Here is an 8,968-nt window from a genome sequence, read left to right as displayed (position 1 = left end):
ATGGAACAGCCCCTATGGTATGGGACATCCCATAACCCCTCTGGCACATTTCCATTATACCATTACAAGACCATTTAATTTCCTATCATCAAAATAAAGGTGATTTGGACATATACATAGAATGACAATGTTATGATATGAGGCATAAATACTGAATGTGTAACCAGAATTGAGTACTGTTTTTTCTGAGTAACAATGATCTTCTTGTATTTCTGCAGTCCAATATATTTTGACAATTTGCGCAATATAGGTATTCTAAACCAATATTTTGGACCTGTCCCCACACTTTAGTGAGATGGGAAGAAAATGTATTATGTAAAATTTATGCATATAAAAGCCTGGATTGGAAAAAAAAACAGAGCCACTTGAATGTTGTTATAATTTTATTTTTAAACCAAAGGGAACTGTGTTTTGCTGTTTAGTGTAGCAGAGAGAATGTCCTTTTTTATCCAACATCAAATCACATCTATGGAATGCTCATATATATCTAACTTGTGATGTGCCAAAGTGAATCATTTTCCTGACAGAACAATTGTAACAAAGTATAAGTGAACATGCTTCAGGATAAATACATAAAAGGGGAATGCAGTCCTGTAAAACTGATGTATATTATAGGGATTACTAAGAACAGAACCAGGAGGGGAGAATGATAGAATGTGTAAGGTACAGCCCCAGGTAACTTTTGGAAATCAAACTGCCACCTACAATACATTGTGATCCAGGATCTGCAGTAGGTAAGAGAAATAAGGCAGGAGTTTATATTCTCAGGGGACATAAAATTCAATATTTAAGATAGACTTCACTATTATTTTTTGCTGGTCCAGTCCATCCCCAATTCCTTCTCGTTGTCACAGTAACACAAATAAAACCAGGATGAACAGCATGCTTGAAGCCAGGGTTTCCAAATGATGTTATTCCATGATAACTGCTTATCTACCACTGGAAGGGATTCTGTATGTTTTTTTGTTGCTTGCAGAATTGTTTGAAGAATTGTATAATAATGAATTTCCGTTTGTGGCGTGAGAGGACTTTTTTCTTCTGGGTCTCTAGACAGATCAAAGAGTAATGGGGGGTCATGATGTGTGACAGATTCTCCATAACAAAAGCAGACATGGGAATCAAAACAGCCACTGGAACCCTGGGGTTGAAAATTTGGAGTGAAAAAGAATGCTTTCCAAAGTGATTTACCTGAAATGAAAAAGAAAGATACATTAATCTGTGCATTTCTTAAAAAAAAAAAAAAAACTTTATACTGCTAAGGATACAGCGTTACAGAAGGGTGCTTATTCCAAAGGAACACATAAAGTAAGCCATAAACCGCTTTGTACATTTGTTTGGTTTTTAAATATTTTTGCACCTGGAAATCAGTTTTGGAGCTCAATGATCATCTTCTAACTTGATACCATATGCAATAGTAAAAAAATGTAATAAGCAGATTCTATTACATCTCAAATTTGATATAAAATTTGATTGTCAAGAAAATGTTCCCTTATTATGTGCATGTACAACATGGTTAAAAATTCTGCGATGGGACAATCCTAAATGTTTATATGCCCCAGGAAATAATCTGACCAAGCATTGAAAGCTTTTCATACAATAGAAGGAAAAAAAAGAGAATGTACCTAGCAGCCATGGATTGGAGTATTACCCAGTGGGCTGGTTCCTAGTAGTGAGTGTCTCCTGCGTACCTTTATTGCGCTTGTGTGGCTGATTCAGTGCTTAGCATGCGGCTGCCTGCTAGATACCCCAAAACACCCTACAATTTTGCAGTGTGCAGTGTGAGGGCATGCGTATCCAGCAGCTGTAAAGGGGGGACCAACTAACATATTAATGTCTAGGTATTTATAGTGTGATGTCAGAAAAGTCCCTGTTGGTGTAATAGTCCGGTGTCCTAATACTTTTGTCCATATAGTATATATATATATATATATATATATATATATATATATATATATATATATATATATATATATATATATATATATATATGTGTGTGTGTATTTATACATAGATATTGTGGGAAGCCAGCGTCCAGTGGAATACACCACCTGCTAGTGTGCAATTCCCCACAACACAACAGGCAGAATGGTGGCGTACCATGCCATACAATGTCTTTTCTGGCACAGTCAGAAAATCAAAGCAGTACCACGCGAGCAAGAGAAACGCAATAAATAGAAAGCTGAACAGTGGGAGCTGCGAATGCAGAATACAAATTGAGAAATGTACATGTTGCATAAAACACCGTGCATTAGCTATTTCAGTAAATTGGGGGAAAAGCAAGATTCCCATTTTGATGTTTAAAACATTAGAGACGTCTGCTATCAGTAGGATATGAATGATTTAAACACAACACAAAAATGCACATTGTGGAAGGACATTTCGAACATTTATGGCAGATCAGAAATGATTTCAAATAAAATTCATTTTGTATGTAACTAGCTTGCAGGTTCGTTTACCTTAATATTCATCACTTCATCTTAAGCTGTGCTCAAAGAAAACGTACTGAAAGCTTTAGATCTAATAGTACATAAAACAAATTTCCAATAACTCGCATAAAAGATTGTTTTGAGTATCTTAAAATACCTTGTCCCTGGTTCAGCGTAATGAGAAAAGAAATAGATGAATATGTTTGTTTTTGCAGCCAAAACACTTTACATAAGCTGGAATTGCCAAATGTCTTTCTAAAGATGTCCAAAGAAATACATTAAAGGTAATTGAAAGGAAATCATATGAATAAAGAGGAACTGCCACATTCACAGCTTTTACCATTAAAAGGTGGTTGGTAAAACGTCCTATAGTTTGAGTTTTGTTTGTAAATCAGTATTTCGAGGTATTTAGTTGAAAAGTTTTCCTTATGGAAGTTACATAGTTACATAGTTATATAGGCTGCAAAAGACATTAAGTTCAGCATGTCTTATATCTATTAATTTGTTGCTGTTGATCCAAAGGTTGACATCCGCGGCAGCCTGTGGCATGGCCAGTGTTATCTAATAAATTTTCTATCCTGTCTTACTCGCCCACATTTACAAGCCTAAACCAATCAACAGCAACAATTTAATATGGAGGGATAACAGGAAGTTAAAATGGCTTCAGTGTTTATTATAGACATTATACAATCAGATTCATTTAATAAGCTCATTAACACTTCACCTACAACATAACTTGAAGGCAGTCATGCTAGAATTTCCAGACATTATATTTTAGACATTATATTTATGTAACTCCTAAATTAAAACAAATATTTAATTAAAATATACATTATTATGACATAAAACATCATCAATATGACATTGAGAGATTATATGTAAAATGAATGAGATAAATTACATTTCAAAATAATTTGCTAGCGAATCCCCGCTTCCTTGAATGTTCAAGTATTGACATATTAAGCAATAACTATATTATTCATCAAAGTGTATGCTAAAGCTGTGTACTTATTATATCCCACTTGCTTTAATGTGTGATAAGGAACAGAAAACATTAGCACCCTTTTATACATCTACTGTAGTATTTGAAGTTTAGCTTTAGAAAACAGTTTCTTGTTCTAGGATGTTCCCTATCATGGTGATAACAATGATATATAGGAAAATGTTTACTTTTGAAGATATTACAGAACTGGTTTTCCATACTGAAAATATTAGTGAAGCTTGGGATATTTCTAGTAACTTGAAAATACATTTTCAGTAAAACTGTCTATGTTTGTCCTTCTGTGCATGGTGCTTATAATTTAACATGAGTGTGTTTGACCCCCCCCCCCGTGGATATTAGATATATTAAATAATGACTAACATTGTTAGGCAACCAAAAGAGATCTATTCTCTGACAATACAAACATTGACAATAAAAAAGCTATATGGCAAAAGAGGTGGTTAACAGTAGTCATACTCACCTGCAAATAAAATGACCATTATCAACTTAGGGCCAGAGACACCCATCTCAGGGCTCATTATGTTAATTCCACAAGGTTCCAGCCATGTTATTATTATTATTTATTGTTTTATATAGCGCCATCAAATTCCGTAGTGCTGTACAATGGGTAGACAGGACATAACAAGTAGCATGTAACATAGCAAATTGACTAACAGAGACAACAGGTGAGGAGGGCCCGGCTCAAACGACTTTACAGTCTAGAGGGATTTAGGGTGTATTACACAATAGGTAAAAGTGCCCTTGTTAGGGATAGACCAGCCATACTAGTAAAAATATGCTAAAGATTCACAGCTCCCCTCATTATCAGTGTTCAATTTTGAGGAGTAAACCAATGGGACCATAACTGCCATGGGGCAAGAGGGGCAACTGTCCAAGGTGCCACAAGGTCACTGTGAGGGAGACCCGTACTCGGACTGAATAGCTCCGCCGTAGAGATCTTCCTTGCCGCTGAAAGCTTAATTGCTCAAGGGATTAACACTTTGTATTCCCCAAGCACTAGCTGAGACTTAGTGTAGGGGTAAAACAGAACTCTCTTGATAGAGGACAGCACAGATATTTATAGAGCAAATATGATAGGATTAAAGGTATAATCCCATCAACCACCACACAGCCCAGCGCCGCCATAGTTCTTTGGCCAGCAATGCCCACCGGAAAAAGAGTCACGATTTCGGGGTGATCCCGAGGGAGCGGCGTCAATTCCTGGGTACCAATGGAGAGATCAGGGTCCGAAGATGTTATCATCCAAAAAGCAACGTGATCAGACGTCAGGACCCTGAGCGACAGTGTCCGAAACATCCCCAGGTTCCATAGCCATGGCTGGGTAATCCTCGGTCCTAAATATTGGTAATTGTGACAAAATGACCTGTCATACAGGGCCCCAAGGTACTCAGAGAGGGCTCCAGCCTGGCTGTCAAACAAAGATAGCACAGGTAGGAACTCCATTGTGTCACTAATCCCATCAATAGGATTGCTGCCAGGGGAACTGAAGGTTGGGTTCTATACATGTATCTGTTTATCTATGTTAAAGCAGTTCTGTGCATATATGATGCTATGTTTTACAACAATAATGTGTTAATTCTTGCTATACTCAATTCAAGGTAGTTGTGTCTACTTATTGGGTACATATAGCAGGGTTCCAAGGTGTGCATGCTGACTGGTGCTGGAAGTGATTTCGGGGGACAACAGGAGGATACATCTGGGTGATCTCTGGGAGTTACTACAGCTCTATTGGTGAACCCGTTACAGTAATAAAACCAGGGTTCTTGAACGCGCTCCCTCTCTGTAACCACCATCGAGTGTTGTCCACCATAAGCTTAATGTAACAGGGTTACTTAGACATAAGAAGGAACTAGGCAGGCAGGTAAGGAGACTCCCCATAAATCCAACAGTGCCCCCCTCCCCAACTCAAACATACCCCCATGAGACCTCGGCCTTAAAGGGTTAACATAGCAGTCACACTTGAGCTAGGTAGTGGCAGTGTCTCTACACCTCCTTATGCTTTCCCAGGTAGCAGCTCTAGACACCTAGATTCCTAGTTTTGCCTCTTCTATTCTATTATGGGAATGTGTGGCCCCCAGGGCTTTCCAGAAGCTAGCTGTACATCCCTGATGGGGTCTTAAAGAGTTCTAGTTTATGTTTAAAATGTTTGTTCACCTAAATTCAGGTACATTCTCTAATATATGTTAAATAGGATAATAGATATTTTTAGAAAAAAAGCTCTAGAGATTTCAAGCCCTAGTTTTATGTGTATCATTAAGCAGAAATTCAGTACTGTTTTGGAAAGAAGGACAATTTCTTCCCTACATTTTGAGAGCTATTTTGCTAGTTTACTATGCCTGCTGTTCATTCGAGAGTTTTGTTTAATATGTCTTCACTTAGTTTTTTTATTTTTTTTATTTTAACAGACATGCTGTAAATCCAATGAACATAATTCCCGTAAGGCTTGTCTCTTAATGTTTTAGCTATGTGATGGTGTCTGACAATATTCTAGTTACCGTGTATTGAAAGTGGACTCTAAAAGATTCCAATGCATCTGTAAAGCCATTCTGATGTGACATTTTGTCAAAATTCAATCAGGATACATCTAGTTTTCATTAATAATTTTCACTCCACAATAAGCATACTTTTAAAATGCCTCATATCATCCTGAAGTGTGGAATGGATGACAATCATCAGGGCTGGCCTGACAATGGAGCCGAGTGGGGCAATCGCTCGAGGCGGCACTTTTGAAGCGGCACTTTGCCGCCCCAAGCCCTCTTTTTTTTTTTTTTAAAGCCGAGAAGAAAGAGAGAGAGGGTGCCAAGTGGTTTTATCTTACCAAGTTGTCAGTACCCGCTTGGCGCCCCTCTCTCTCTCCTCTGCGAGCCCTCTAGCTCGGTCTCGGTGCCGGCTTGTAATGTTGAGCGCCGGAAGATGACGTCATTTCCGGCGCTCAGCATTACAAGCTGGCACCGAGACTGAGCTGGGAGACTCACCGCAGGACTGCTGAAAGGTAAGTACGGGGGGGGGTAGATAATGGGGGGCCACAGGAAGAGGAAGGGTAGATAAAGGGGGGGTGGCAGGGAGAGAAAGGGTAGATAATAGGGGGGCGACAGGTAGAGGAAGGGTAGATAATGGGGGGGCAGCAGGGAGAAGAAGGGTAGATAATGGGGGGGCATTTTAAACTTCGCCCCAGGCGGCATTTTGTCTTGGGCCGGCCCTGACAATCATCACCCAAAGTGATGTAGATCTATGTGCATATGTCTGTTATTCAGCACCGAGTTTTGGGCTGCACACTCACACACTGCTTTACTTGGAAAGCTTGCTTTTCAGGACATTTTTATAGTATAGCTCTAAACTCTCACTCAGCAGGATATTAATATGATTTTTGCATGGATTATTAGGTATGTGTATAATCTAATCCCCCTCCACTGTTCATTTTGAAACACTGGTTCAAAAAGCTTCTCTTGTTGCACACGAGTGTGATCAAGCTTGGAAAGCTCAGTCTTTTAGCCATTTCAAAATGCCCAAAGGGAGGACTTTCTACAATGTTTTTATTCTTACAGAGCTGAACTCCTACAAACATCTACTCACGGATTAGCCCAATGAAAGAGATATTGATGAGTAGCAAGATATGTGGCCAAGTGTTAAGATCAATTTATATCATATGCAGCCTGACCCTGTTCCTTTGATATATTATATATAAACTCATTATAGTTAGTTTTTCTATACATGGCTTCTTCTTTTTGGCTTTATTTTTGTTGAATACATCATGACACGGTGTAGTATGTCATGTGTTTTTGTTCATCCGAGGCTGTATTTACCTGATTTTGAGACATGCTAAGGAACATATTATTTTTATTATATATATTTATGTCTTGAGATGTGAAACCATAGAATTCAATGTGGGTGTACTTTTTCACACAACTGTGACTGTGTATATGTATTTTGGTGTCACTTAACTGTTTTCATGGAAACCAACAAAATTTGTAGCTGTGCTAACATAATTGTAAAATAGTTTTCTAATGATAAATTAGCCTTTTGAATTTAAACTTGAATTAACTAACACAATGTGCCACTGGAAGAAAGCGGCTGCTGATTAAGGGCCTCTGTACGCCTATGAAGATATTCCATTAAAAATAATTTCCAGCTACTATAGTCTTTTTAAACTATAACAAGGTTAAACACTGTACTTCTGATCCATTTTATGTTATTTAAATTGACAAAATTTGCTTTTCTTTTAAAATCAAGGACATTTCTATACATTTCTATATAGTTGGTTTTAGATTGAGGCCTAAAATTAATATTTTACATAGGTATCCTTCATATTTATTAGGTATAGAAAATAATTAAATATATATGTAATGGTCTGGTGTTTGTGCAAAAAATAATTAAAATAAATATAACACAAGGCTACATAAACAGGCGGAAAAACGAAAATCCACGGGAGACCCTTCTTATTTTATATGGTATAGATTCATGCAATGGATTCTCAGGAACTAATACGCTTTTAATATTTGATAAATCAATTCCAGAAAAGTCTATGTTAATAATACTTGACTGTGGGATCCATTCAGAAATGGGACAGATTTTCATGATTTTCTTTTGGAAATGTTAATGCATATTGGAGTGTATTTTCTATACACTTTAATGCACTTTACAACAAATGAGTGCAGGCATTGTTAAGTTATTGGAATTAGAAAATCAGTCTTCATTGTAATTTACATACCAGGGAACTCCTGAGTGAAGTACTGCTTGCCCAGTTCTTTTGGTCATTCCCCTCGTTCTGCAGGCAGGGAGAGGTGTATATCCATACCTCCTACCAGCCTAATTCTTCTATCACTCCTAACACATGTAGTGGTACCATAGACCTTCTATGACTAGCCATGCCCCTCAAGCAACTAAGACCACTCTCATTTGGGGGTAGCCCGACTCACAAAGCCACCAAAAGCCAGGGAGACCTCTGGGTGACCTTCATGTATGCTCATTAATCTCCTCCACTGCCTGCCTCAACTGAAAACAGAAAGCATTCTTCCTGTGCATGTTCAATTTCTAATCAATGGGCATAGCAGAAGCCAATTTTGTGTATGCCAGCAAAACATTGTTCAGAAAATATACATGTGTTTGACCACTACTAGCAGTATGCATTGATGGATGAACCAGGCTTTTTGCTTCCTGATGGTGGGTGACTGGTCAGTCAAATCTGTGCCACTTGCCCAACCACGCCAATTTTAGATATTTAGATATTTATTTATCTATTGTCCATACCAATATTTATACACCAATAGCTTTTTAACCAGCTTTTTAACCCTTTTAGGGCCAGTGCCTTAATAAATTTATATATTTATTTGCACTTATCGCAGTAGCACTTTATTAAGGGTATACCGCTTACCCCTGTTCTTTGGGAACCAATCCCTCCTGTCCTTTTATTGCACAGGCACTATTGTTTTATTCAGCTTTTTTACTTGGAGATCAAATATCATTAATTACCAACACCTGAAGACCATCCAGACATCTTACATCTTTAACGAAAACGCAAAAGCACATTGTTTAGTGTGCA

At 37.9% G+C, this 8,968-nt stretch overlaps 1 protein-coding gene across 1 annotated transcript in view; it reads right to left on the bottom strand.

Moving 5' to 3' along the window:
• Positions 1-365: 365 nt before the first annotated feature.
• The window catches only part of STS (steroid sulfatase), a 90,764-nt gene continuing 82,161 nt past the window's right edge, over positions 366-8,968 (bottom strand). Inside the window, exon 9 of the mRNA XM_053457390.1 lies at positions 366-1,188. Within this exon, the coding sequence (XP_053313365.1) occupies positions 806-1,188 (383 nt within the window). The 3' untranslated portion in view covers positions 366-805. The remainder of the gene's footprint in view (positions 1,189-8,968) is intronic.

This window comes from Spea bombifrons, chromosome 2 (assembly GCF_027358695.1).
Source record: "Spea bombifrons isolate aSpeBom1 chromosome 2, aSpeBom1.2.pri, whole genome shotgun sequence".
Classification (NCBI taxonomy): Eukaryota; Metazoa; Chordata; class Amphibia; order Anura; family Pelobatidae; genus Spea; species Spea bombifrons.
This window is presented reverse-complemented; position numbering and strand designations above follow the sequence as displayed.